Here is a 19241-nt window from a genome sequence, read left to right as displayed (position 1 = left end):
CGTAGCCAATTTAACGCTTTAGAACACACAATGCCGTGTCCGTTGAAGGCTTTCACTTATTCAAATACCCACGGGGACTCGCTTAAAGTGGGAGGGGGAGGGCCGTGGCTATTTACAAATAAATAATGGACCACAACGAGGGGGCGGTGGGAGGAGTAGGCAATCGATACCCGTTCGCGTACTCGCATTGTGCTCGGATTACTGTGGCCAGTGCGTACGGGATTTGTATCCCGAATCCCATAATTAACTCAGCCCTGGGTTAGAATTGACGCGCGCGACGTGATTAATATCCCGCCACTTCTTGCGCCCTTAGACCCCACCTAGAACCCACCCCGTCCCCAGGACCTACCTCAGAGATGGATCCTTATCGTCGGAAGGCCTCCGGGAGCATGCCTACACACGTAGGTATACGTCTGGTTAAGGTTTCGGGTAAATTTTCGCGGTTGGAACACATCGTTAATTGACACGTGCCGGATTTATCGATCGCCGACAACTAGTTTAACGAGCGTCGACTCCCCTCCCCATCTGCCTCTTTCCCGCTTTCTCTGTCTTACTCTCTCTCTCTCTGTGCCGTAAATTTCCCGGGAAATTTCGAAATCGGCACGCAAACTGGCGCCGTTCAATTATTCACAATTGAGGCTCCGATTCAATTAAGATTTGGCACACGATGCGTTTTAGGGGTGTTGTCGCGCCACTCTCTCCCTCATCAACTATCTACGGATTTTCCCGATTAGAAAAATCGCCTCACTTAGATATAAGGTATTAGTGCGATAGGATCAGCCATTGAAACGTCTGGAGTGCTTAATATATTGAATGAAGCTGTAGGTCTTGTCAGACTCTACCATAAATATAGTCTACGTATTTTGTCCTTTTGAGTACTATGATAATATCTTCACAACGTAACACATACATATGTACGTGTCATTCAAATTTGATCACATTTTCTTCGGGAATTGAATGAAAATTATATATGTAAATTTAAGCTTTGTTTTACATATAGAAATCAGTATAAATCAATATAAAAATGGCATGGAACACTGGATGTGTTTCCCAACTAAAAGTTCCTTTTCGTTTTACTCAATATCTACAGTTATTTGAGAATAATAATAGCTCTAATTGCTTTTATTAACTCCACTATTCCATATCTAGATTGATTAGGTGTGGCATTGAATGGTATGGCATATGGTGGTTTGATTGGCTTTTTTGGAATAAGTCTCTATTTAGTTATATCCCAACTTATGTTTGCTTTTAATTCGTTATTATTATTATATTCGTTATTATTATAATTATTTTCTTTATGTATGTATGTGAGTGTATACATATTTTTTTTTATACATTTTGATTAAAAACAAATATGTATAAGTTTGTTTTTATACGTTTAAATAAACATAAACATGATAATTTTTAGTACAACTTTTGCTCTTAAGATTTCGTCCGTTGACATTTTAACAGGTGGCTTAGAAATGATTAGATAAATATGTACGTGATTTGAAAATATCATCCTCTAAGGATGCAATATCTAATTAAGTAATCAAACTTTTTTTTTTATACCAGCAACTATATAAATATTTTTGGTGAATTATTAAATCGAACTAAGAAAAGTGGCTTTATTACTCAAAAATATAATAAGATTTTTTTTCTTAAAATTAACAAATAAGCTTGATGAAAATGCAAATGTTAAAAAGAAAAACTTATGTTTATTGTATCCATTAGCAATTTTTCTTATTTCCATTTAAATGTATTTCAAAACAATTCTTCAAATGTATATGTACATATTGTAGATGTAGTGAATAATAGTAGATCCTTTATTTCACACTTGGCGTCATTCAAACGTGCCACGTTAAAGAAAAGGCTTTAAAAGCAGCGCTTTTCAACAATGCGGCCCAAACGAGAATACAATTTCCGTTGCCGGTTTTCTTTTTACAAACACGCTCACAATACAAACACAGTGGAAAATCTTTACGTTCGAACTCATGGGGAAACCCATAAACCACAGTAGCTAAGTTCGCTTTCTTATTGAATATTTATACTGTGCTTATTATTTTAAAACGAACGATTGACGTATGAGTTGTTTACCTTGGGTACGGTGGGTGTGTATGCAGTACTTTTGTGCAAATCGACACGAAAGCCTGTCGTGTGGGAATATGTATAATTATTTTAACCGGTCGAAATCAAATGACAGGCATATTTTATTCATACTGTAATTCGTAGCTATACTCTTTAAACGTCTTGGCGCTGGATATCTACATCGCAATCGGAATGATTTGAGTGGAAATATTCTCCCAATGCTTGAAATTTTTAACAGCCAATCAAACTATTGATTAAGCTATATTTAATAGCAATCACGAACAATACTACATATTATACAACTAACTGTATTAATTACGATAATTCACCTCTCTCTCCCTCTCTCTCTCTTTCTTTCAAAGCCTTTCAAAGTTATTATATATGAAATGTGTTTAAAATCTGGCTTTTATCCTTTAATTTCTCAAATTTTCCTAGTACTTAACCACTCTATTGTGGGATTTGGATAATGTTTGCAGTACACTTTGTTTCAAAAGAATAACTTTGGTTTTGGAATAAAGGCTTATAATACTTCCTACAATGTATTAAATTTGGACATTTGGTGAAAAAATCCTATAATTATTTCCGAATTGAATTTTACTTTCTCCAACCAAATAATATCCCGCAGTTTGTTTTCATCTCCTGTTGTACGTACAAGCATGATGGTCTCATCACCTGTAGACAAGGATGTATTTATTACAGTATGGATTTGTTTAATATATTAACCAGCAGCATAGATCAATGGTTAGCATGTAATGCATTTAATTGTATAGTCACGGGATCCATCCCGTATGCTGCTGGCTAGACCTTGGATATGTGACTCCAGGGTCGATCGTTTCATATGAGCATTTTCCAATTTATCTGGTTTCGTTAAAATGGTTCCAACAAATTGGCAACCCTGTTTTAGTATATTTGCAATAAATCGAGCTATTAGCATCTCGATTTTCACTGAATAGAAAATAGTAAATATGCTGATTTACTTAAAACTTTATTAGATTGTAGTTAGTACATCTATGTTCTTATTGTGTTAATATTTATTTATGTACGTTCTTAGTTTAACTTTGTGCTTTGGAACATTATATTATAGCCAAGCTACTTTTTTGTATATAAAATAAATAAATATCACCTACATTTACAGATGCTTTAATTCTAGTGTTAGTATTATATGTATTTGATTTTCATAGTACGTGTATGACATATAAAATGTATTCTATATGTGTTTGTAGTGATATTGTAATATCACTGTAGGCTTTTAAACTAAACGTGTGCGGATTTCATAATGTCAAACGTACATTTGTAGTGCAAACTTGAGCGTTGAAAGCTCAGTTTTGCGCGGACTTTTCCCTCGAATGCAAATGCACCAGGGGGTGTTGGGGGTGGTTCGCAACGAGGTGATTATGTGCGGGGGTGAAAAACGGTCGGTTACCAAGAGGGCGGGGAGAGAATGGGTGGCTAATCATTTTATTGCTCGCCCCCGCACCGTTGGCGAATTTGCATAATCGTTATCATATCTGACACGGGAGACGACCGCATTTCGCTCGGGAGCGCTCCGTAATTTTCCCGGTTTTCCCGGGAAGCCTCAGTATCGAGAGCCGGGAAAAGTCGCCGTCGTACTAAGTGGCGATTTACACCCATAACGTTTGAAATGTGTCGTCCAGTTTGCGAACGTGGTATTATCTCGACGATGTTTTTCGTGCGATTTTCCTTTTTTTTTCTTTTACGATTAGTTTTTCCAAGCAAACATGCGGAAATTTCACGTCGTGAAAATAGTGTCGCTTCTGTAGATACTAATAGATTTATTTGTGGAAGGTAGGCGTTGAATTAAGTGGCAAGTTTAACGGCTCTACGTGTTGCTAAGATATCTCTCGTAGGCTTACTAAAACTTATCGCACTGTGTATGCGAGTGTGCGTGTTTTATTTTTTTTTGTACTTTTTTTCGTATGAATATCATCCGACTAGAGGATAAAGAAGATAAACTGCTTTATGGCTTTCCATTCAAGATTTATTTTCATCCTAAAATTCGCGTTCGCGGGAAAAAAATCGCGGAACTGTGACGCGGAAAAAAAAACGAACGAACGAACGCGCGCGCGTAAAAGTTTTATCGCTTCCGTACGAAGGGCATTAACAATGCCCCGTGAAAGGCTTGTCATTAATATTGTGGCAATCAAACCGATAAAGCCCTATTCATATGCCTTTTATGTACACTTTACGTCGGCTTTTATTATACACTTATACATTTTAATCATCTCCAATATCCAAACGGAAGTCGGGGCGAGAAAGTGATTTCAGGTTTTTTAGGCCGCGCGTTAAAATCTCCACCTACATTATAGTATGGATTTTTTATGGTTGTGTTTTTTTTCTTTAAATTGAATAAGCAGAGAATGGAAATAAAATTGTCGAATAATAATAATATATATTTGCGCGTGTTTGAATTGAAGTGGAAGTGTGATAGGCTCATTAGGGTGTGGGCTGCAGGCATTTCGGGGGTTGGTTCCTCTGTTTGAGGGGTGGCGAGAGAAACCCCGCCGGCTAACTGAGGGCTGTGAAGAACAATGTCGCGACAACCGTCTTCTCAGAACTTACTCGCAAAAAGGGCCCCAGGACTACAATTTATACATCGCATTACGTTTAAGAAAAATCGCCTCAAGAAAATATAATGTATACTCGCAATTCGTGCGAAAGCGAAACTTCCTCCTTCATTTACGTATATATTAATATATATTTTCTAAAATTTTAATAACGCTTTTACCCGTAATAAACAAAAGTATATAAACATGTATGTAGGTGTATTTTTTATAACCATTTCGACTGTCTTGAATTTAATAAAACTATTTTTTTTAATTTCAACATGATAATTTTAGTTTTTTTTTTATTTCAACATAACAGAAATCTTGTATGTAAAATTGTTTAATTGAAACAATTTTATTATTGACATTTTTAACCAGACTATTACCTGTTTAATATATTACAAATATTTTAAATAAATCTATGACTTACATTTGATGAAATCAGCTATAAATTAGGATTTCATTTAATACATCATTAGATAAAATTAATAATTCTATTAACTTTTTTAGCTAATTCTTCTAACTTTTGAACATCCGTTTTCATTAATAAATACCAAAAAATAATACTTTTAATCAACATTTATAACAGAGTTCTCGGAAATGGGTAAATCACCACCAAATGGATAAAAATGAAAATCTTAATAGTAATGAATGGTCTAATATGTCGTAGAGGTTTATATATTTCATATTTTTGGCTTAAATTCAATAAACCATCATGAATTTACATTGTCTCAGAGTTTTGTGGAATGTAACCATGTACACACACTGTGGAATGTAAGCATGTACATATGTATATCCTAGTATTACATATCTCAAAAAAGCTCCAAGACCACTTAGACGGATACAATGAATAATCTAAAACGATCTCATAATAGGAAAAAATTTGCATTGATAATACGCATTGAAACCATTTAATCAATCAAAAGCATAATTTGAAATAAAATATTATATTCGAAGATAATACTATCTCGATCTATAAAAACACTTTATACATTTTTTTTTCAAATTAATGGTCTTTCATTTAAGTTACTTATAAAATTAGTATGAATGACTAGCAAAATTTTAACGATGAATTCATTCGGTCGACCAATATATTATATGAACTAGTTTCTTTGTAGTGTTGGTAGGTTTTTTATTCAATTCGTATATATGTATTTATGGCATATGTATATGCGTGTCTAGATTCCGTTTATATGTTTGGTATTTCTTACAATAGATATGTACCGATAGGTCGAATGGTATAGTTGTGTGTGGGCAGGTTGGATTTTATTGTGGAAAAACTTATAGTGTGTTATGTCATAAATCAAAAAATAGATATTTCACGATACTGTGGATGTAAAGGGGGCGTGGGAGAGGGAGCAAAATACATTTGGGAGCAATTGGCTTCCTCGGACGCGAAAAACAAAATGCGCTCTGGGTTTCGCCGTAGGGGAAGACATTAGACGTAACGATTTGTCGGATCGGTGATTGGAATTTTTCCCCGCAGCCGGGGGTAGGAAGGCTTTCACGGTGGCTAAGTCAAAGTTCTGCAGCTGAAAAGAGTGAGAGAGAGGGAAAAATACGAAAAAGGGGCTGCTTCTACTGCAAAAAAGGGGTTGGGGTGAGAAAGGGGAGGTTGAGGGTGAATCGCCCCGTGGCGACAGAATTACGCGGGACATATCTGGGGAAATCAGCGTTCGAACTCTTTGACACCGAAAGCTCGCGACGGGCAACTTACTTGGACGAAAGCTTCGAATTAAAAGCTCGACGAGGACGAACGATCGTCGATATAAATTTCCAGCAAATAAAATCGAAATTGCGACTCTAAACATTTCAGAACAACTAGCTGAGTGCTTCATACATACATACATACATACATTGACAGATAGATCTAATTTTAGAGCTCCACTGAATCTTTTTCTTCTAAAAACTATCATGTAAGTACTACTAGAAATATCTTCTTGGGCAGGGATGAGGTCAATTCCAATTTTAATAAGAGCTACATATATACATACATATGTTAGAATAATTATGTAATCTTTAAGTGTATGTACATTAGGGTACATCAAAAACAGTGAATATTGTATTTTGGAAACACCTCTAGTTGGAAAAGATGTTTCATATCATGAGCGACCCGTAAAAAATAAAACAAAAATTCTAAAAAATATATTTGCACTGCCGATGTTTAAGGATCATCGAAAATAGGCTGAAGACGCTCTAATACCGACATTTTAAGTACCCATGACGAAGTTCCAGATTTTTCGTACCTTAAAATGTGAAGAAGCATCTGATGTGAGGTTTTTGTAATTTAAAATTATTCCATTTATATGATGAAGTGAATTGAAAAAAAAATATTACTAAAACCGAGCTCAAACTAAAAAAAAACCTTCGAAAATCGGCAAAATTTACGATTTCCACAAACTTCAATTGGCAGTGTAAATAAGTTTTTTAGTATTTTTATATTATTTTTTACGGATAACCATGAAACAAATGTGTTTTCAAATTCTTAAATTCATTGTTTTCGATGTACCCTACATAATTACTACATACCTACATATGTATGTATAACCTACGTTAAAAATTGTTTGCAATATTTGAGCTTCATCAACAAAAATTGGAATTGAAAATAAACCATTCAATATCTTCATAAATATATTAGAAGGTAGGGATGAAATTCTTCATAAAAGTTTTAAATATTTAATAACGGTACTTACAGTTAACTGTTGGTTAGGTGAAATTGAGTTACAGAAAAATTGACTATGTGTATTTCAAAGAGATCGCTTAGACCTACAAGCATTTACTTTTTAAATCTTGAACTAAGCTTACACATTATAGTTAATCTTTAAAACATATTTTTTTTAAATCAGCGTTGATTAATCTTTAAAATAATATAATCTTTAAAATCTTTCATATAATAATATAACTTTCATATAATAATATATCTTCTAAGGTCTAACACTAATTGTATATATTGCTTCAAAGAATCTTAGCATTTAAGAGATAACCGCAAGAAGTTTCAAAGACGTCTGAACCACAAACATACAGACGTTTCTTACTATATATGTACATATAGAAAGTGTCAATCATTAATCATAGTCTTAAACCAAAATATTCAATAGAAATAATCTTCTTACAATCATAGTATAAAACTTCATTAGCTGATCATTAAATTAAAATTATTTAACGTAACATATACATATACATATTTGACTACGCATTCAAATATGCACGTTTAATGACGTTTGCGTTTGACACGTGTCCCAAGCCAAGGATGATAGGTGGAGTCCAGGGTGTAGTTCTAACACATTTTTGCCACCCGCCACGATATAATGGTCCATCTATACAAAACACTCCAGCGAATACCTACGCGGTGTATGACAAATGTACGTGAAAACGTATGAACGATCGTTTGCAAAGTTCTCACGACACCTGAGGAACACAAGGCGAGAGCCGGTACATATGTACGTATATAAGTAGGCGTCCAAAGAGAAATGGGGACCGGGAGGAATTTCGCTAACCATCGACAGTGAGCAAAATTAATGGCCAAAGTTTATTTTATTATCGAGTCAGTATTAAAACGTTTCGGTGCGGCGCGCGAAAAACCGATGATAGATGGATACGCGCTCCAGCACCATAACTTCGACATAGTTCGCTCTCGAGAATTTCCAAGTCAACAATGAGACGAGAAAAATATGCGAGAGGACCCCCTTCGGCTCGTAACTCAACGTGGAATTATAATAATATGTCTCACACATTTGAATTTCAATCGGGGTAGAGAAAAGTCTTAAGTGTGTAATGCTCGCGCGATACTTTCGATGCTGTATAGTGAGGTTTGAAATTTTACATATCCATTGATTCTTAAGACAAAGTTTTATGTTATATACATAAATCAGCCTTGGAAATATTTGAAATAATAAGATTTGCGTACATAGGTTTTATTTTTCTTCTTATTCATGGCCTTCAAGAGGTGAGGACTTACTGTGAAATGTATTTCAATTGCTTCAAGATTTATTCAAATGTCTTATCACATGTCCTGATCACATTGATTTTGATTACATATTATACGTATATTTTATAGTTCAAATATTAATTTTGAATCGTTTTTCAACATAGTAGTTTGTTCGGATGCGGTGCATCCGCTCTAAAATCGCCAGACAAATTGAACGACAGGTAAACGGACGGCTGCTTTAAATGCAATTCTCATCTTCTCGAATGATAGTTTGCAAATCAGATGACGGGTAACCTTTCGATGTGCACAGATGCAATTATTAAAATGGTAATTATTAAAATTGAGTTGGATCTTTCAGGCGAGTTTAATAAGGCAAGATTCGATAAGTTCCGAATCTTGCCTTATTAAACTCGCCAGAAAGATCCAACTCAATTTTAATAATTGCATATGTGCACACCCAAAGGTTACTCGTCATCTGATGTGCAATCTATCATTCGAGAAAACGAGAATTACGTTTAAAGCTGCCGTTCTGTTAATCTGGCGATTTTAGAGCGGATGCACCAAACCCGTTTGTTCATAAGCGAACAGTTGGTTTTAATGTAATTGCTAACAGTAAAAAACAATATTTAAATACACAGTCTTCAAAACCTTTGTTAAAACGCCAAGTATTTAAAATGGGAAATATTATGGAAACTACATAACAATGTTGCAATAATTTCAGTTCCTACTTATATAAAAATATTGTAACATAATGTAAGCATTCATTCATATGTAGAAGGTGGGAGAAACGATTGAGAATACTTATACTTTTGCTTAATAGTTTGTGCATGCACAAACACATAGTTTGTTTTCCAATTAGTTATTTTTTGTAATATAAAACTGGCCAGATTAGTTCGTGTATGAACAGACTACGATGTTCATGAACGAACGAAAAGCACACGTGGACTGTAAAATATATATATGTATTTGAATTTGATGCGAAAATATATCCATTTATGACCACTTTGTGTATAGGAACATTTCAAATAAGCTTATGGTACACTTAGCGTTATTAAAAAAGGTTTGAACAAACCATTTATATTCTTCCACTACAAGGAAAATCAATTCATGATCGATTTACTATTTCCAATTGGCCATTTTTGCCAATCGTTTGCAGGATGGATTATTTTTCCTTTGTTTTGCCATATCCCACGTCAGCTGGGTGAGATATGCGGAATTTAAAGGAACGAGCGGCCTTCGAGAAAGCATAAGTTTGCATGAACAAACATCGCTATGGGGTAGGTTTTCCCAGTCCCCTTTAAAGCCCCCTATCTCACCCCCCCCCCCATTCCTCCCGCCCAACGCAAAGGTGCACATTTAAAAGATGGATGGTGCTATTCCGTTAATTCTGTTATCGGCCGCACGGTCCCCAGGTTTTCTTTCTGCGAGAGCGCGCGTTTTCAGCAAACGCCTGTGGAAATTGCCCTCGGGAAAATGGAAAGCTGCGGGATCATCGTCGCCGGTGGAAAAACACTTTTAATACGTGATTTACGCCGCAATTTAGCCCGCGGAAATGCACCCAGACCCGACATTGCAAAAATGAACTCCCATTAAAATGAATCAAACTAAGACGACGCGAATGGCGTAATTAAAGATCGCTAATTGAAATTCAATAATTTTCTACTACGACACCGTATATACATAGGTATAGTGGAAAAAATAGGTATGTGTTTGTTGCGTAAGTCGTTCTAGTTTATTTATTACAATTGTCTTTTTTTATTGTGACATTAGTTTGAAACAGACAACACTTTAGGTGAATAAGTAAAATAGTCTGCTTCGTATGTTTTTGTCTTAAAAATGTGTTTCTTTTAAGACGTCGTACTTTCGCAATGTTGTAATATTATATAATGTATTGCGTAATATCTGGTGATAAATTTTACATACTCAAATTTATATTTGGTATTCAAATTGAGTACAATTTAACATGCATAAGAAACTTACACTATTTCAATTGAATCATTTTTTAAATTCATATGAAATGTTTAATAATAAATTCAAATCGTACCAAATTCATTCAAATAATTCATTTAAAAACATATTTTTATTTCAATCAAAATACTCATTTGTTTATATTGTTTGTTTTGTTGGTTACAATTACGTGCAACTATTTTGGAAAATCTTATAAATATCGAAAAATCATCTTATTTTAATCCAAGTAAGTGACGAAATCAATAAAGTTTGATGCCTTCTATCTAAAATCTATCTCAAAAAACTGTTTTCTTTACGATTTCTATATTGAATCGAACTCTTACTTAACGGAATACGATTTAAAACACGATTGTAATGTTATATATCTACATATGTATACGTTGAAAGTACGATGAAAATGATGAGATGTTTTCTTAAGATATGAAAAAACCGCATTGTAATCTGAACGTACTTAAGATAAATTATTTATTTACGAAATATAATCGATAAGTTAATTGGCCGGAATTGCTTGATTGACAAAATTGATGGTGATTTGATATAAAAAAAAAAATGTTTGCCTAAGTACTTCGGTATTTGATTTAGATTTTTAAATGCTTTTTATTCTTTAGATGTCTCAACGGATTAATTCTGTAATAAACGATTAATTAATTGTTATTTCGTGTTCTTCAGCTTCTGCAAATACAGTGATTTATGTAATAATAAAATGCTGCATTGTTTTTAATTCATTGTCTAGGAAGGCGCATTGGGGTCTTCATGTCAAGCCTTTCTGGTATATATCTATGTAAAAATAAAATAAAATAACTTATGGAATATAACGGATAGGTGGATTGCCCGGCATTGCCCGGTGACAATTTTGTGGCATACCGTTCACTAGATTGCAAATCCCACATATGCGCGTACATATGTACACGTCTATTGTATAAATCCAGTCGTAATTGTATGGGGAAAATATTCAAGAGCCCGGACAGGCCACAACGAGAGTGTACATTACATCCCGCAATTTGTGCGATATACCCAATTTGCGAGAAACGAATGAAATCGCCCCCTGTTCGACGTGTTGCGGTAATGATCCGACGCTGCAGAGCGCACGTCAAAGGCGAGAGCGTCGCGACGCCGCTTTCACCCCGACAATCGGAGCGTGGCGAGCCGCCGCCCCAGGGCGCGCGTCCCTGAAAGAGCCTCACTCATACCCATCTCTCCTTCATCTCCACCCCACCCCCCCCTCGTTGCAGAAACGCCAAGGAAACCGCCTCAAAGGATACTCATCTGCGGGCCCTCCGCCGCGTCTGTCTGTCTGTTATGTGTGTACGAATCAGATGATCAAAAAATTTTGATGTGCGTGAATTTTCCAGATATTTTCCATGCAATTTGTGTCAATGCAATTATAGTACTGCAATTTTAAAGTCTAAATCTACTGTTTGCAGATATATGACAAATGAAAAGGTATCGGATTGGTAGGTTTATAAAATGCACAAGGCGCTATATGCATTGTGTAATATTATACACAATGTCAAGCTGTTCGTTTCCAATTTACTTTGAATGGTTTTCGATTGAAGTCTTATTTGGGTCAAAAATTGTCAAGGCTTTTATATTGCAGTTGTGAATTTTAAATCTTTAATACTCTTCAAGGATATATGTACAATGTATATATGAAAAATGTAAAATGTATTGAATTGGCAGCATTTGGCGTATATTCCTGTTATGGATTGCGTAATTGATAAATTATACCGTTTTTTGCTATTATTATCATATTTTTTTTAATATTTGAAGATATTTACTATTTATTTGTATCAAAACATTTTATTTTGTTTTCAATTATTCCGTTTAAATGTAGTACTGTTTAAGGATGTATAAAAAGTTGTAAATGCACTGCATTTGTAGATTTTAAAAAGTTGATAATTAATGGAAAATATCATAATGATATTCTTTTCCAATTGACTTTCAAATATGTTTTCTTTATATAATATATTTTTACATAATAACAGATGCATACAGTTGACAACACCGGTAAAATCACTGTTCAAACCTCTAAAGTGTCTAAAACAATCAATAAGATTGAAATGGGAGATACAAAAAGATTCCAGAATCAAAAAAGGAAGTAGTTTAGTGTATAATAAGAGGGCAAACAGAAAATATTTGGGTAAATGTGACCAGGATATTGTAATTAATTTGCATCAAAAAGAGCGATATGGATCAATCTCGAACGTTAGTTTTTCGTAGAAGAAGTTCGGTTAAGCAATTAAAATGAATTTCATTTCTGATGCTATCTAAAATATGTATTAGCATATTGCATTTTATAATATTTTTTATGAATATTCAAATTTTATGGTTCAACTATATATTTTGAAAGAAACTATTCTCTTTCTCTTTATACATCTGTGAAATTTTATAACAATTTTTAATTTCATTTTACAGATGCAATTAAGAGTACAAAAAATAATTCAAAATGTCTCCAAAGTTTTATTTGTGAGAGGAGTTTCGTTTCTGAAATGAAAAAATATACATATTGTCCAAATTTAAAATTCCTATCCTATTCCTAGTCCTCAAATATTCACCATATGATTTTTATATACACTAATATTATTAACAAGCGTGAAATCATCGTAATATTGACAACTTAATAAAATCTCAAAAACTGTAATTCATGATTCCGAGGAAGGCTTCCATAACTTTCTGAGCACCCAATGTACATACGTATGTACATATGTATTTCTGAAAATGTGCACGTATTTGTGTATGTCTATCTGTCCGACAGCTCCTAACGAACGGCGACCGATGCTCGAGTGCGTCTCCGCCGCTTCTTTAACTGTGGTTCGCGTGAGAGGGTGCTCGCTATCTCTCATTCTCATTTTGCGGAAACCAGGCAGTCATCAGTTAACCCTTTATCGGATAAAGCGCCTGTCATTATGGCGAGTCGAGCGTTCCAAATAAAGCTGTCGTTATTTGTATCATTACTTCTGTATTTCTTTCCCATCATTTCAATACATATGTACATACATATGAATATATGTGAATAAATAAACGTAAATTGTTAGATTTTGATTTCTTATTTTATATATATAATAATAATTTTCGTTAAATTCATATAAAAGTTCATTAATTTCATATAAATGTGTTACTACATAGTAATACTATTATAATATACTACATACATAAGTATGTATATAAATAGAATATACAAGAATGAAATTATTATTTATATATCTACATATATGCAACGTTGCATAAAAGCAATTGAATCTTTAATTTGTGTACAAAAATACACGTCGATTGGTTGGAGTATTATAAACATACAGAACGTAAAAGTTAGAGTTGCCAAAATGGTTCGAATTTACTTAACAAAATTATTTTTATTTTTACCAATTTTATTTTTTATCGTATTTAATCCAAATCCTACTCATACTGTCCTTTTTCCATCAGGACATGGCGACTTCGATTTCGTCAAACGATCTGTGCCCCTCGTCCATCTACCAATACGATCTGGTAAATATGAATCAAATTTGATAATAATTTATTAACAAAAAAAATTAAATAAAAATATAACAATAATTTACGGCACATATAAGGGTTTATTTTATATAGTACGTATGTATGCATGTATGTACATTCGTTTCGATATAACAATGCAGAAGTGCATATTACAGAGGGGTAGAGAGGCGGGCAGTGTTGAAATTTCGCGCTCGCGTGGATTAATCGAATAATCGCTTTAGCGAATTAAATATTTACGATCGTTTAGGTAAGAGCGGCGTAAGATGACACAGAAAACGTTTTCCTTTTTCCGAAAAAACGGTTAATGCAAAAGTTTATTTTATAAGAAAGCTTACCGGACGGACTGAAACAAAGTTCGAGTGTATAAATCGGCGAGGGTCGAAAGCTCTCGCATTATATAATAATAAGTAAGACGAATCGAACCGAAGATTGGAAAAATCTAGCGGTATAATATTCAAGAATTATATATTTATGTGTGTGTTGTTTCGATGATTTGATTTTCGTCATACTCCGTTCACTATTTCCTCCGCGAGATAATGATCGGAAAAATATTTTCCTTTGTCGCAAATTAAATTTCTGTTTCATTAGATTCCGGCCGGGACGTTTGATGCGATTCGTCGAAAGGGAAGGAGCCTGGGGTGGGTGGGTTTTGGAGATTGATAGCGAAAGTCAAGACCAAGATTGATGACGAAACAAAAATACGACGGTTTAAAAAATCTTTCTCGGCCGATTTAAATCCAAATTTACGTATCGATACGCGCGCAAAAGAATGAAAATAAAAAAAAAAGTGTATAAGAAGTGAAAACCCTCGTCTGCTTCGATCTAGTGAAATGTCTTCGGATTTTTGAGAAATTTAAACGCGAACGAAATTATTTCCATAACGTGATGGATGATGGATAATTTGAGTGGGTATTCAAATTATATATACGGACAAGTGTGTGTGAAAAGTCGAATTCAAGCAAATTGTATGGTATACATATGTATGTATGTACATAGGTTTATAACAACCTTTTAGTGAAGTAAAAATATATATGAGAGATAATGAGAGCCTATAATGCAAATTTTATAAGATAAAGTGTGAGAATGATAAAGTTAAAGGCGTTTAAACAAATAATATATGACAAAACGAATGGGGGGCGGAAATTCAAACACCAAAGGCTAAACTTATAAATACTATAAATGAAAAATGAATGTGTCTCTTCGTGGATGTGTGTATATATAATATGTACGCTCCCGCGCATCCGACGCTGACGCCACCCGTTCCAACTCGCTCAATATCAGGAGCGCATGTGGAACGTTCAGGGCCCTTATTGGGATGCTACCCCACTTCCCCGTGTCTCCTCAACATGATCGGTCCTCATGCCACATCCCTATGCATAACGTATACTCCTAGTATTCTAAAATTTGTTTTTTTTAAATCTCCATACTTCTCCACACACTCGTACATGCCGTATGTTTTTATATATGTAATAGCTGAAGCCGGCATGCGTTGCAATACCACAATAACGAATGCAATTCTCGTTCCCGTTCCCGTTCCCATTTGTCGGAAAAACGCAGGCGTCAAACTTGACTTGACTTGACTGAAAAACAATAGAAGGCGGCGAACACTTTTTCAATTATTCAATTGTTGACATGCACACAATAACTTTTGTAAGTTTCATCGCAATCGGTTGAATGGTATAGGTACGCATACGTGACAGACAAACATTGATTTTTTTATATATTCATAGATATAATATTTATTAAGTCCTACCCATCGTGAAAAATTTCTAATAAATTTTATAGTCCTTATGATACTGAAAAATAAATAAAAATATTGTATTGTAGCGTGGACGTATAGAGGAGTTTCCGAGATCGAGGTGAAAGATGCAGAAGTGTGGCAGAGATAGCTCATTGATGTTCACCCGTCGGCTTGCCAACTCCGAATGAATCATGCTCCAAAATCACCCGATATTTATACTCAAGTGGTACTCTCCGCACCGAGAGATCATTTGTCGATGGGTCGCAGGACCTTATTGGTTGTTGTGTACGGCTCGTTTATACGCCGAGCCCTTTTTGGCGCGAACGCGATCTCTACTTTACAATATTATTACATGTATGACCGTGTTTTTTTTTCATATCTACAAATGAACGTATAAATTAAAAATGTTTCCTCTCCAAAAAGCATCAAATTCTGTGTTAGTTTGAAAATAAAAAATCCGTATTATATTCGTCCGATTTATGATGTAAGTATGTATCTTAAATACCAATTTTTGTAGCGGCCACTAAGCTGCATAAGCTCAAAAATTCAGTTCAATGGAGACAATGAAAAGAATCTTCATAAAAAAGTTATCGCCGGAGCGTAATCCCGTTTCGGGTCAAGTGCGCGCATCCCACACAACATTTTTTTTAGATACACGTGTTTTTCAAATCGCGAATATTGTATACCACACACTTTTTTCAGCACACAATCTCTCCCACAGACCGCGTGTTTAAATTCAAACCATTCCGGCTCGCAAATTGTTCTCGTACGACCGCGCATTATCATTTCTCCGGGGTGTACACGTTTTAATTATAATATGAATGACGGTGTAGAGAGAGGAGTTCGGCATAATCCGACCGGGGGCAACATTGAAAATTAAAGGGTGTACTGGGGGTGATTTTTAGATATGTTTGCGGTTAAGATTTGCCCACACTCTCCACAATACACCACCCCCTCTCTCATCCCCAGGATTCGGGGTCCGGCGAACCCCAAGCGGACGCGAAACTTGCCCCAAAGTTCCGGCCCGTTCCGTACTTCGCATACTTCGAAAACATATCTTTGGCAGATACAAATAAGGAATACCTATATAGCTCGGCTCGAGCCTAATGCGAATTTATGCCACTGCGCAAACACTCCCCCCCCCCTCTGAGGTAGGAGTGCTTGAGGGGTGTGTGTGAAAGGATGGGGTGTTTGGAGGGGGGGAGATGAAAATTCGCTAAGTTTTTCCGATGCGCCATATCTAACGTTGAATTAATTTTCACGCGCAAACAACCTATTAATGTAATTGAATATTTCACCTCTATGTGATAATTGGTTTGGGCGCGTTGTTTTCTCTTTGGAAGTTTTAGATACTTGCGTGTGATGAGTTTTACATGTTTAATTTGTGCTCGATACGAATGGATTACTTAACATACACATGCCATGGACTTTTTTATTTAATATTTAATGTATATAATAAGTTTAAAAAAATATGACACAAATCATCCTGACCCATTTAGTATTATTATTTTTTTATTTAATTTGAATCATTGCAATTGTTCAGGTAGTAATTCGTGTAGAGGGGTTTCCGAGATCGGAGTGAAAGGTGTAGCGAGTAGTGCTTGAGGTAGTTTGTTGTTGTTCCGTTTACGATCCAACTCCGAATGAATCACGGAACAGACCCGCCGAATATTAATATACAATGTGTACTCTTAGCACAGAGAGATCATTGGTCGATGAGCCATGAGCCCTTATCGGTCGTTGTATATGGTTTATTCAAACGGCCAGGCCTTTTTGGCGTGGACGCGATATCAGGTGATCAGTGCTACTAAACCAGTTGACGAGCACCAATCACCAATATATGAAATAATAGCAATACTAATTACATTAACATAATATTATTAAAAGGGGAATACACATATCAGTATAGATCACCTGCGAAGTCCAAGTGGTGATACGTAATTAAATATTTAGAATTAGAATTTGTTTTTAATGAACTTATCAAGAAGTTTTAGAAGTTCTGGAATGTTAAAAAATTTTATTCAAATAAGGTTAGGTTTTTCCACAACAGGTAAGCCCACGAGTGACCCGATATCTAAAGTCGATTTACAGTCGTGCGCGGAATTTTGGCAGAATGGACACTTGGCCGATGGATTTTAGGCCGATGGACTTTTGGCCGAACGGATATTTGTCCGATTATGTATCGAAGTTACTCAACAGATACATTATTCAGATATTCTTGATCAGTTTAAACAATTGAAAATTTCATTCAGTCAAACTTCCATCGGCCTAGTGTCCATTCGGTAAAATGTCCATCGTTCTAATGTCCGTTCGGTCAAGTGTATGTGGGCCAATTATCCATTCGGTCAATAGTCCGTCGACCGTATAGTCATAAATAGAGGTAGGATAGTCACAGTGCTATCCATTGTGCGGCAAACCTTTAACAATGCATTTACAACCTTTGAACAATACACGGCCCCCTCAGGCTCCGGTGACTAGTCATAAAGGTTTATCTGTGTATAACACAGGTCTTCAAGGTTTTTATATTTACATTTTTAGTTAAAAAAAAAAACTGAGCAGATTCAGACTTTGCATTTTTTCTTATATTTAATAAATTTGCTGGAGTTGATGTTTACCATTTACAAATGGTATTTGTAAAGATTTTTGTGAAATTTTATAACTACGTGAAAAAAATCCAATTATATAATACAAATCATCCACATTTGCATATTAATGAATTGAATAAAATTGTAATGAATTTCATTTTTTTGTTTCAGGTAAGAGTTTGCTTTATCTCCCGCCATTCGAATACGTAAGCACTATATTTTTTTTCCATTCTAAATACGACTACGATATTTATTAGATTACTCTGATGAAATCTGAATTCAAAACGTGTATATGCAAATAAATCTATAGTGTATGTGTATGCTTTACGAAATTGCTTTCACTACACTGCTTCAGTATGCGAACTACAAAATTAAACGCTTAACTATTTATCGGGTAAACTATAGGGATCGAGCCTCGCTGATTCGACTACCAAAGTGGCCCGAATAAAAATTATGAATACAAAGCAGTTCAAATCATCGATTGAAATTATTTTCAAAATTATCATATAAGACTCGAGCTAAAATTTCGAACAGTGTCCATGCATGTATTGAATTTTTCACTAAACGTTTTCAAAGCGCCACTTTTGGGGGCGAATCTTGAACGACCGGAACATACCCTTCAACCCTTAGAACTAAGGGATGCTGGCTAGGGGAGGAGGTGATTCAGCCGATCCATCATACGGAGCGTCAGCGCCAGTGCTGCGTGTATATACCCCGGCCAAACTTTATAATTACGTCTTACGCACACGATCCGCTCTCATATATGTACAGCAGCTCGGCACAGTACCTGAGTTGAGCTCCCCTGGCGCCTGGAGACGAGCATTTCATTAATTTTAATTCGCCGACCGAAAAATCGGGTCGTTAGCGCCGAATTAAAATGGCGGATAAGCCTTCGCTCG

General features: G+C 35.2%; 1 protein-coding gene across 16 annotated transcripts in view; it reads left to right on the top strand.

Moving 5' to 3' along the window:
* Positions 1-19241, top strand: part of Rbp6 (RNA-binding protein 6) — a 1062622-nt gene that overhangs the window by 683781 nt on the left and 359600 nt on the right. For 7 of the 16 annotated variants that reach the window (XM_077443424.1, XM_077443419.1, XM_077443414.1 and 4 more), the window contains one exon: positions 13948-14010. The exons of the other annotated variants lie outside the window; for them this stretch is intronic. In XM_077443424.1, coding sequence (XP_077299550.1) covers positions 13948-14010 — 63 coding nt within the window. The remainder of the gene's footprint in view (positions 1-13947; positions 14011-19241) is intronic. 16 annotated transcript variants of the gene reach the window in all.

Source organism: Arctopsyche grandis, chromosome 12 (assembly GCF_051622035.1).
Source record: "Arctopsyche grandis isolate Sample6627 chromosome 12, ASM5162203v2, whole genome shotgun sequence".
NCBI lineage: Eukaryota > Metazoa > Arthropoda > Insecta > Trichoptera > Hydropsychidae > Arctopsyche > Arctopsyche grandis.
This window is presented reverse-complemented; position numbering and strand designations above follow the sequence as displayed.